Here is a 12216-nt window from a genome sequence, read left to right as displayed (position 1 = left end):
AGGGCACATTGCTGCCTCATGATCAACTTGGTGTCCACGAGCACTCCCAGGTCCTTCTCCGCAGAGCTGCTTTCCAGCAGGTCAGCCCCCAACCTGTACTGGTGCACGGGGTTATTCCTCCCCAGGTGCAGGACCCTGCACTTGCCTTTGTTGAACTTCATGAGGTTCCTCTCCGCCCAGCTCTCCAGCCTGTCCAGGTCTCTCTGAATGGCAGCACAGCCCTCTGGTGTATCCGCCACTCCTCCCAGTTTTGTATCGTCAGCAAACTAGCTAAGGGTGCACTCTGTCCCTTCATCCAGGTCGCTAATGAATAAGTTGACACTAGTCAAACTGAGGAAATGCAATGATACAGAAAGTTTTGTTTGTCAAAGATGTACATGGCTTCAGAAATCTATTAAACAAATTCATGGTCCATCAGAAGCTATAGAGCAAGATGGCGTGTGTCCAACCTCTTCTGACTCAGGAAGTCCCTAAACTTCATGCTGCTAGAAGCTGGGATGAATATCACCAGAAGTATCTCACTGTCTTTTAAGCTTCTGTCTTTTGCTAGGAAGGAGGGTTCATGAACTAGATGGATGGACAATTAGTGTGTCACCCAGATGATCAGTTTGGTCAGACTGCAGGTTCTTTAATAAATGTGAACTTCACAGATTTTACTGTTCCCCTTCACCTCAGTAAATTTATGAAGATATTTATTCCAAACTGTTAGGTGAGCACAAATCAGTGATTATTATCGAGACATGCCTTTGTCTAACTGATTAGTAGTTGCTTGCTTTTTAAAATTACTCTGAAAGTCTCTTCTTTAGGATGGATATTGACTGACTGTCATTTCACTTCAATGGGAGCTGGACAGGAGTAGAAATTTCATGGTCTAATCTAATCACAGAATCAGAAAAGGACAGAACTCTTCTGAGACTCTCAGAAGATCAGAGAGAAGATCAGAAGAACATCTATTTTGTCTCCCTGCGTTCATGCAAAATTGAATACATATTGACTCATTTTGCTCTTTCCTCCAGCCCAATACATGTTTGTATAGTTTGTTCTCAAGAATTTCCAGGGGCCAGTTTCCAGAATATATTCCACTGTTTTACAACATCAAAAGTTTTCTGTGATACTCAGTTTATTCTTTTTTTTTTCTTGTTTGTCATTAGAATAGTTGATCATAGTGCTCTTTCTGTCTACCTTCAGTCTTCTCTCAACTGGACCAAACAAACGCAACTTCTCCTCGTAGCCTTATTTTTTAAACTTCTTATGATTTTATATATGTTACAATGAATTTTGTAGTGACATCCTGACTCTTCCTGCAGTAAACTGAAGAAATGTTCTAATGAACTTGTCACTAGCATCTAAAGGGCTAAATATGATTTCATTCTTCTGTTGTTTTGGAGATCTGACCAGGTGTAATATTTTACCCTACTTATGTTCTGCTTAGTATTCTTTTTTTTTTTTTCAGTTTGAAGAACTGAAGGGTACCAGGATAATGAAGATAGTGATAGAGAGCTTCAGTAAAGCCAATTTAAAAATAAGCTACTTAAAAATCACAGAATCACAGAATGGTTGAGGTTGGAAGGGACCTCTGGAGATCATCTGGTCCAACCCCCAATGCATTGGTTTTGTTAAGCGCGCACGTGCTTGCTCGTGCGCGCATGGTCGCTCTCTCTCATCTTCCCCCCGCCCCCATAGTAAAGAATTATATTGTCATTTCTGCTTATAGCTTAGTTGTATGGAAACTGAGGTTTATGACTAAAACAGCTGAGAACATGTCACATAATATAAAGCATCTAATTAGGCTGCAGAATTAAGTAAAAAATGAAATATTCAAAGTAAAAGCCCTTTTTTATTTTTACTATTAAGTGTTTTGGCATGAATAGGTGTGCCATTACAATTTCCTTGCCAATTTTTGGTCAAATATAAGCATTCATTATCTTACTGGAAGTTCATAATCTTCCAGGTTCAATTTCTCTCTCTAAAAGCCTTTGGAAATTCTGAGGTAAAACTTTAGGAGAATAGCTGAATTTCCATAAGCAAAAATAAACTAACTACTTGCTTAAAAAGGGAAGATTGGATGTAAATTACAGAAGGAAGTGATATTTTGAAACAAGTGACCATTGACTCTGTGACTGCTGATACCAAAAGGAATGGCAGAATGCTCTTGTGAATCACAGCAGAGAACAGCTTTTATGTTCTGGGTGTACTTGCAGATAAACCAGTATTCAGAAATGATTGAATTCGTTCATTCTGCCCCCATTGTTAGCAAGCATTTGCTAGCATAGGCATATTTGCAAGGATRCTTATACAGAGGAGGAAAACTGATATTGTGCAGCTCTTGAAACAATGAAAGGATTTTTTAAATCACAATTCAGAGCCTTCCAAAGAGGGAACTCAGCCTGTGTGGTCTCTCAGAGTTACTTTTTAGCTTTACCTGTGTAGCAAAAAGTTACAAACTTTCTATTTCCTGTCACTTTGTTGGTGAAGGTAAGTTTTAAAATGATCACATGTGATCAAGACAATCTAAATGGTACCAAAATACTTTCACTCACTAATTAAAAAAAATTACAGGAGGTTCTCTGCCCTGATTACTTCCCTCTTTACACTTTGCCAGACTTCATGGTGTGTCTCCTAGGCAGTTTGTCATATGATGATTTTTGATGTTTACAGAGATTCTTCTGTACATGACAAAATAAAGCCTGAGGCAAGGTGAGTTGGGGGAAGAAGGAACAGAAGGATAAATAAAATGGAGAAGTAGAGCGAGAAGAAAAAAAGTTTTGTGAAACCCATACACATCCTTCTAGCTAGTCCTGTAAATGGTTTCCTAGCTATTTACAGGTGATTGAGGCTTAGGCTGGGGATGTGTTAAAGAGGAGACTCACATGCAAGGGAACTGAATGTGCCCAGTTATGAAACTATTAATTTTTGGATTATCATTCTTATCTAGCAAGGTGCTTGGATTATGTCTTGCAGTGGTCACAGTAGTGCTACATATAAAGTTAAGTTGTTGATTCCCTTAGCCATCAGATTTCCCATAGCTTCACTTCTCTTGGCACAGCTTCACATGTGGTAGCAGTGCTGGCAATACTGATGTAGGTGTGCTGCCGACAGCCTCCTGTAGTGTTATGCAGTTTGTTTATAAGCAGAGTAAGGAGAGAGAATTGGAGAAGTGGCAGTCAGATGACATTTGTGCTTCCCCTGCGAGACTTCTTGCTTTTTATTTTCTGCCACATAAACATGCTGATTAATCCTGCTTGCAGGACTGGATGATGTGGATTCTTGCAGACATTATGTGCAAATTTATAATCCCTTTTCAAAATTCCATTTTATTGCTTTATGGCTATTTCTAATGTATTTGATTTTAATTATACTTGGTACTTGTTTCATAATGGTAGAATGTGGAAATTGCAAAACAGCAGCAGAAATTGTGTGTGTGTGTGTGTGGGGGGGGGGTGTTGCCTGTGAACATGGAGGTGTTCCAGTGTGCAAGGGTCCTTAGGCTCATTTAAAATAGCTAGGACAATATACATTTTGTTTGTCTGTGTGTCATACTCATTTAGGATACTATAGTAGGAAAATAAATAATTGTGTTGGTGGTTCTTAAGAGGAAAAGCTATCATACTGATTGCTGTTTCCAAAAAGATAAAATTCTAACCAATTAAGGAGATGGGGGTGATTAATAATAAAATCTGGTATTGTTGGATAAATTATTTATTCTGTGTATTGTAAGGGGGGAGGAATACAGTGTGTCAGGCTTTCTGATAGCATAATTCTTTTGAAGTCAGCTGAAATGTGCCAGCAAAGATTTTGGTTTTATAATCCCAGCTGCTAAAGTATATTAAAGTAGTTCTTTTATGACAAGATTCAAATCAGTAGCAATTAGTATTCTCAAGGCCTAATTTTTCACCTGATAAATGAAGACAAATGTTAATTAGAAAAGGTGAATTTGGGAATTCAACTGATAGCAGATCATCTGCTTATATATGGCTTCACTGGAAAGTCTGTACATTTCCTGCTTTTCCTCCCTTTTGATCCTGTTCTGGCAGTAGACAGTACTCTGAGAGAACATCTTCATCTGTGCACATCAGGATTTTTTTTCATCTTAGTCTAGGTTTGACTTGGTCTCCATGTTCATTTGCATATTAATGTATAAAATAATAACCTTCAGGTTAGTGAGACAGGGCATGAATGCCATTGTAGCAYTTTTCCCTGAATGAAATAGTTTGAATTTTTAAAATCCTAAAYTGATTGTCTCTCCATCTTGTAAAAATTCTTGTAGCTTTGCACTTTCTGGATGTGTAATATTGATATTCGTGAACACTGTGGCTTGTGTCACTGTGGCTGCTATAGTCTCTTCCTCGCAACCTTCACTTTAGAGAACTTGCATCTTGTCTTTTCCTGTCTGTTTACCCCATGGCTCCTTTCAGGGGTCAACTGGAACTGATCCTATGATCATTTGTCTGTTAATTTTTCCTCTCCCTCTGCTGCTTTTTGTGGTAGATTGGTTTGTTTATTTATTGTCACACTGCAAGGCACAGTAGGAAGGTAATTGTCCATCAGATGTACTATGGATTTTATTATTGATCACATTGTGCAATAGCAGTAGGATGTCAAATCGGATTTTAAGTTCTTTAGTGTTGCTTCATTGGTGATGGCTGCTAAGTGATGCAGCCCTACTGATATGCCATATTCTATGTCCTTTGGGATTCCTCGACTTTTTTCTAAACGTTTCTAAAAGTCTATCTAGTTCCTGATAATGTAGTTGAGTAGATTGTTTCAGAGGTTATCTTTGACCCATTGCTTTGCTTAACATTRTGTATTTTCTCAGTGGTCCAATGCAGATACAGTCGCGAAATGAGTGTCTGTTTCATGAGTTTTGTGACAGGATGAGATGTGCTCCTTGCAGCTGAGATTTGCCAGGGAAAGTACCAGACACGGCCAAGGCTCTGAGCTGCATGCACGTGGCCACACAGTGGTCTCCAACCATGGAGCATGGGACCACCCTGAACTCAGACAAAGCAGGAGGGACAGCCCTGTTGTCTGTGTTGCCCCAAAGAGATCCCATCTAAAATGCACCTTGTGTGGGTCAGTGCCATTTTGTGCTGTATCTCTGTTTCACTAACTATTGATCTTCACATCTTTTTTACCATTAATTATTGCCTTTCAAATGTTTTCAGCATTATCACTGAGCGCACTACAGAGTAACTTCAGTGCAGCTTCTGAGTTTGTATGCTTAAAATTCGTGCTTCTTGTTTGTACTCTGACTTTTTGCTACCAGCATATCATTTCGTCCTGTTTAGATGTAAACTACTTATAGGTACAAAGAACTCTGATGTGAGTGTATATGGTATGTTTCTCTAAGGTGGTTTTATACAATTTGGGCTGTTAGAACATCAGCTACTTTCAGTTTGTGTATAGAAATACCCTTGGCAAAAAATGCTGCAGTTTGCTGCATGTGAAAGAGGAAGAAAGATAAATACCTAAAACAGCCTATTTTAAAGGGTATTTCTATTCTGTCCCATTCCTTGCTTTTTCTTAAGTGATTTGATCCACTGCATATTTAATATTTGAATTTTCATTGCTAATAAACTCTCATTGAATCAGTAAATATTTTCCCTTTCTCTTTTCTTTTTGTAGGTGGAAGAAATTGTTGATATAGGAGCATTTGCCCCAGAAGATATTCATGTTCCCAAAATCTATGTCGATCGTCTGATACAGGGAGAGAAGTTTGAGAAGAGAATTGAAGTAAGTAGTTCAGCTTCTTGGTAACAACATTTTTCAACTTGGGGTAGTTTTTTAGAATTTGCAGAATGTTTTCTCTAGCCACTAAGTGTTAGTGGTGAGAAAACACTATGAGAGAGACCTGCCAAGTTTCACTAAGTACTGGAGAATAGTAGGTAGATGGAGGGGCTGACAACTAAACCTTGCATCTCATGCCTCAGCCTCTCTGGTTTGGACCCTGAAAAAGTCAGAGCAACTGCCCGTGGTCCCAAAAGACTTTACAGCAGTTGAAAATTTGTTGATGGAAAATCCATTCTCCTTCCTTCTCCCAGCCAACCTGTAGACACAGTGAGGAATGCCTAGACTAAGAGCTAACTTTGACAATCAGATATTTTCTTTTCTACTGGAGAGCTTTTGAGGTGGACAGGTAGGGCCAGTCTCAGTCCTGTTTGTGCTGTGTAGTGAATTACACTGCAAAGGTCCTGGAACCTTTCTTTCCTTTTCTTTAAACAGGAACTTTTTTATCAGTGGATTTCTGGACTAAATRCAAGATGTCAATGGCTATTAAAAATTGCAGCAATAATATTCCAACACTGAAAAATTCCAAGAAAGTGATGATTATGTAATTGTTCTTTTTTTTTTCTGTTGCTTTGCCTCACTCAAGCTATGTCCTAATGCTCATTTTGGTGATGYGACAATGCACTTAAATTGCAATTGAAAATTCTGTATTTCTCCAGTGTCTCCATACTCTGGAGGTGGAAATTATTCAAAATGTCATTAGAAGAACTAGTGGAGGGGAGGAATATATGATACAAGGAAAAAACCTTCGTGACAAAAAAGAGTGCAAAAAGAAATTGTAGTAATTAAACTTTTATTTTTAAAATTAAGTCACAAAGTCCTAGAAAGTCATACAAGTCCTTTTCTCTGGGTAAACTCTTTTTGGGAATGTTAAGGTTAAAAAGTGGGGGGGGGTTGTTTTTTTTTTCCTCCTTCCTCTTCCATCTGCTCATCCTGCAAAAACATATTGCCTCGTTGAGTACTGGACTGGAAACAGATGTATCGAACCTCTTTTTATTCTTTGGGCATGTTGTGTGAGACTGCAATTAATAAATACCCTGTTACTTCCTTTTGAATGGATGTGATATCTCAGTTTAAAAAAGCTTTCACCTTTCATGAGAGAAATCTATTTTGCATTTATTAAACTGCTGCTCTTACTGCAGTTTGGCGCTAGATAAAGAGGTGACTCTCCACCCAGGAAAGACCTCTATACAAAATACATAGGTTGTCTGAGATTTTCTTTGACTTCTCTGCMTAAGTGGGAACTCCTTTGATGTCCACTCAACTGCCTCTTTTTTATACGCCTAAGAGAAAAAGGAAGTGAGAGAGAGAAAGAAGAAAGCTTTTATAAACTACACAGCAAAGTTGCAACAGAGATTAACTTTGTCCTTGGAATTTTGTAATTCTAGCAGTGATGCATCTCATTATTGGAAGTATAGGAAGGAAATGGCAGATTATATGTGAGGAAGGAGGCTGTATGTATAAAAGCATAGAGTATGATAACTGGTAAAGGGGAGGAAATGAGGAATAAGTAGAAGACAGTTTGTCATAATTCTTACTGGTTTTAAATAGCARTTTCTGCCTAATTGGACTCATACTTGGTTCCTCTACTGGAAATGCCTTTGTCATATTTCCTATCCAAACTTCCATTCGCTGCAGAGAAATCCTCTGTGATTTTTCTTACTTTTTGCATAAACAATTCTAGGGAAAATAGCCAAAGCACAAAAAATTTCTGTATAATGAAATTCCAAATAGGTGGGAAAAGGGAAATCTAACTATGAATTTTATCTAAATATGAATCTTATTTAATTCAGTTCCTGCTGCTGGCCTCTGTTCTTTAAGGARGGGCCTCTTCAGCACAAACTCATTGGCTTCAAACGCAAAAAACAAAATTCCAGAAAATATTTTTTGGGCAAAGATTTTCTCAATGGATTAGATCTGAAAAGTGCCTTTATCAAAAAGACTTTAAGTTCTCAAAAGCAGGATAGCTTTTCTAGAAATGTTCAGCCARTTTTTTGCATTCCATTGTGAAAATGATACTATCTAATATGGTCTGTAGGATAATTTTTTATAAAGGAATTAATTTAATAATAAATTCTATGTGTTTTGTACAATGCCTGTAATTCTGATTAGTTTACCCCTATAAAATTGTTAAGAGATTTTGAAGAAGGTATTTCACCTTTCATAAAAAGAACCAATCTGCGCATTAGAATACTAAATAAAATGCAGTTAGAAGATTACAGTGCACAAGAAGAACCTCTTTCAAATGGGTCAAGAACTGTAATATTTCAAGTAAGAAAAAAATAGTAACTCTTTTTTTCAGGATGTCTTGTCCATGGGAGTTCTACTCCTAGAATACATGCAACAATGAGCACAAAGTAAATTSTTTTGGCTGGGATTGTCACGGAGACTGTCTGCAGTTTGTTTGTCCTTGTAGTTTTCCATATACAGCACAAAGGGTGGAGCTCTTGTGCTAATTCGGAAGCCCCAGGGAGCAGATGTCAGATGTAGAGAAAAAGAGCATATCACCAGGGCCGTGGAGACAGCACRTCCTGAGGAACTACTGTTACTGTACAATTGAGAATTGTTCTCCCACAGCATGCAACGTAACCTACAAAGTAGAAATATCTTCTAAATGGTCTGAACCACTCTGTATGTAGCTATCATATATGTTTTTATATGTGTGAATATGTTTGTATGTACATATATAAATATATATGTTCCTAAACAGTAGTGGAAGCTCCTTAAGTTCTAGTTGAATAAGTGCTAAGGTGGCTAAAAGGATATAATTTGAACAGCTTGTAACTCATTCTTAGAAGCTGAAGATTCACTTATGATATCTGCAGGGATTTTGGCTATCCATAACCTTGTCTACAAAAGCTGCAGCTGAAGGTAATCCTGCATGATAGCGTACTATTAAGGTAACATGTTGATGCCCTTATAACTTAAAGTGCATGGAGCAGTGCTTCCCTGACGTAAAGGAAAAGAAAACTGAGATGAACAGACTGGGTTGTGTGGAACTCTGTAACAGCTATGTGCAAAATTCCTCTTCATGGGCAAAATTCCTCTTTATGAAAGATTGCATGAGGGAAATCTGTGATGAAAGTCTGAGTCTTTCTTGCTGTTTGAGACAATGTTATGCCTTCTATAAAGGCAGTCATCACTTGTAAGTGATATAAAGAAGAAATTGCTGAGGACTTTAAGAGAACTGACAGTGTTAGTCCATGACTGTCCAGGAAGAAAGGGGCTCCCAATATAAGGAGAAAAAGGCGCTGAAAGGGTTGTTATGTGATGGTGAAAGGAACAGAGGATGATTTTGCCTAATTTGTCCTTTATGACCTGGAGTAGGAGAGAATGTGAGGACATAGGGGGTGCAGGACCTGCAACCTGACGTTGTTCAGAATAGTCCAAAACAGGACATGGGGGAGATGCACAAAGAAGAGAATCCATGTACACCATCACTTAAAAAAAAGGTCTTACGAACTTTTTGAATGCCATGGCATTTTCACCTACATGTGATTTGGAAAGCATCAACTTAAGGCCAGGAAATCACAGGAAATGCCTTTTGGACAGATTTGTGCAAAAGTGTATTTGAAACTTAGTTGCTTAGCTCTTTACATGACTGGTATTTGTGTSTCTCATGCATGTAAATCTAGAATAGCACCATTGAATGGAATGAATGCAGAGAGAGGGCAGTATCTGCATTTTAGGCTGACATTTAAAAAAATGTAGTTATCTATGGGGAAATGAATCTCAGACTTGTTAGTATCTGCACTAATGCCTGGTGCTTTTTTTCTCCTTTATTCTTAACCAGTTGTGTCTGTGTATCRTGCATCCACTCAGCCTTGGCAATACAGACAAAGAAATAACATTTTCCTCTAAGGCTATCATTTGGGGTACTTGATGACTACATTGGTTAGATAGGACTGAACTGATGAAAGAAAAGGTTATTTTTTGTAAGAGACATTGTTAACCTTATTCTTAGACCAAGTATCTCAGTGCAATCACAAATCAGGCTTTCATGTCTGGGAAGCAAGAATTTGGATGCTAATCTTTGCTTATGATTATTTTTTCTTTTGCAGCGCTTATCAATCCGAAAGCCTGAAGACTCAAAAACCAAACAAAAACAAGGAGACAATGTGAGGGAGAGGATCATCAGACGAGCCGCTTTAGAGTTTGAGGATGGCATGTATGGTATCCTCTAGCTGTGCTGTAGGTTAAAGCTGTGGTGATTCACTATAGCAGCTGCAGCTGTTCTGCTTAACACAAGTTTATTTTCATGTTTGTTCTTTGCATTGCCCAGCACATGGAATTATGTCATTTTATTAATGCCCTATTGAAATAGATGGGATGTTAATGCATATGGAACCTGGAGTCTTTACCCAGGCACGTCCAGAGTGTTTGCTAGCAGTTGAATGTTTCATAAGTATGTCTTGAAAAAGTACATTAGAAATGAAGATTACTTGGACAGGTTTTTTTTTTAGCATGTGAGCCATTTGACAGAATGCAGTTAGGCAGTCCAAATGCCAAAATAATTCAGTACAAATGTGAGGCGTCTAACTGAAAAATAAAATGTTTGTGAAGAGAACAKTTCTAATCTAATTGTAGTACAATGGTAACTTTGTCAATTTACTAGTTTGCAATAACTGTGTTCCCTGTTTCTGCCTTGACCAATTCACTCAGCGAATCTGGGTATCGGAATCCCGCTGTTGGCCAGTAACTTCATCAGTCCAGATATAACTGTTCACTTACAGAGTGAAAATGGAGTCCTGGGTTTGGTAAGAATATATCATGGTCACTGATAATTTTCTGCAGTGTATACACCTTGCTGAGCTGCTGGGTTTTAGTCTTCCCACCAACCTCATTATAGTTTTACTAAAAAGCATGTTCAAAGACTTGCCATATTGCATGATTCCATAATTCTCTTTGTAGTGTGGGGAAGTCTTGAAGGAAATGCTCATTTCAGGATTATGGTGTTATTTATTAAAATTAAACATGTTCTTAACTGCATATTTTTCTGGAGGGGTCAGAACCTTCGCTAGTTTGCAAGACCAAGCCTTGTAAGTTGGCTTATTAACATAATTTAACTTAAAACTTAAAATAAGCATTATTTTCACTGTGGTAAAAAGCTTTATTAAATTGCATTTGGAGACCTCCCTCTGAAAAATATCTGTCATTTTGGTGAAAACAACTCTGTGGTCATTTAATAATTCTAACAGCCTCCAGCAATGTGTGCATCAGTCCTGATAGGTTAGTACATTTTGGTTTGTATATATAGGATGGCCTTGTGCCAAAGAGGAAAAAAAAAWGCAAGTTGGTTATGATCTGCTTTCAGTAATAAGCATTAGATATAATAAAGCAGTTACAAATTGTATCTCAAAGGTATTTTAATATAGAGCTGACATACGTCTGTTTTGCTGTCAGGGTCCTTATCCACTTGAAAATGAAGTGGATCCAGACCTGATTAATGCAGGTAAAATCTTTTAAATAAACTTCATTTATGGAAAATGATTATTCATTGTTAATCTAAAATTTTTCTTTTGATCCAGTATTTGAACCCAGATTCCTGATTTATTTACTTATAAATATTGATGTATTTGGCTTCTTTTAGTATTTTAAGTAATAGTTGTTTTTGATCACTACAGATGTTTTCTGTTCTGGTTAGAGCTTATGCATTGGTACATATCAGTAACTACTGAAGGAAACTTTTTTACAGCCTAGGCAGTAGAGGGTCAAATTTTCCTTTTCAGAAGTGAGATTGTTTTGTGAGGCCTATATGTGAATATGGATTTTTTTTTTTTTTTCCGGGTACTTCTCACATTGTGTCTTCTAGAAAATGGTTTTCAATGATTCATGTCTGGGACACAGTTTTCAAGGTTGTGTATATAACAGCCTGGTTTCTTCCTATGCAGTGAATTGTATAAGTGATACCTGATTATATCTTTGGAGAGGGAGCTGTAGCCAGGGCAGGAGCAAAAGAGCTTGCCAAAAAGGGCCAGGCACGCTGCAATGCTGCTGCTGGGGCTGCTGCTTTCGGCACTTCAGGAGAGGAATGGAGCTCCATGGGCGCTGAGAGCAGCCTGGCCGTGAGGGAGGTCAGCGAAGGAGCAGCGCTTCTGGGACTGCTCTGTCTGGAAGAGCTTTCCCTTTTTCAAACGTATCRCCTGCTGCTGCTCCCTTTTATTTATCCAGGGCAGTTTTGCACTGCTTCCTTCTGTTTAGGGGCATTTCACCTCAGAAGCAGCCATGAAATGTGAAAAAACAAACTTCTTAAGGTTTAGTGTGTCTGTCTTTGGTTTGATTTCTGTTTTCTTAGTGGTAAGTTGTGCATGTACCTGTTCCCTTTGCTTCCATATAAAACTGGACCTATATATTGCATTGTGATAAACTTCAGGAAGCCTTTGCACCTCATAAATTCCCATTGATATTAACAGTATAGATTACGGATCC

General features: G+C 38.0%; 1 protein-coding gene across 1 annotated transcript in view; it reads left to right on the top strand.

Annotated features, from left to right (window-relative positions):
• OXCT1 (3-oxoacid CoA-transferase 1) overlaps positions 1 to 12216 on the top strand; it is an 81259-nt gene that overhangs the window by 38919 nt on the left and 30124 nt on the right. Inside the window, exons 9-12 of the mRNA XM_026058114.1 lie at positions 5626 to 5733; positions 9849 to 9960; positions 10450 to 10544; positions 11191 to 11239. Coding sequence (XP_025913899.1) covers positions 5626 to 5733; positions 9849 to 9960; positions 10450 to 10544; positions 11191 to 11239 — 364 coding nt within the window. The remainder of the gene's footprint in view (positions 1 to 5625; positions 5734 to 9848; positions 9961 to 10449; positions 10545 to 11190; positions 11240 to 12216) is intronic.

Source organism: Apteryx rowi, unplaced genomic scaffold (assembly GCF_003343035.1).
Source record: "Apteryx rowi isolate R43461 unplaced genomic scaffold, aptRow1 scaffold_143, whole genome shotgun sequence".
In the NCBI taxonomy this organism is placed as follows: domain Eukaryota; kingdom Metazoa; phylum Chordata; class Aves; order Apterygiformes; family Apterygidae; genus Apteryx; species Apteryx rowi.
Note: the sequence above shows the minus strand (reverse complement) of the source record. Positions and strands in the feature narration are given on the sequence as shown.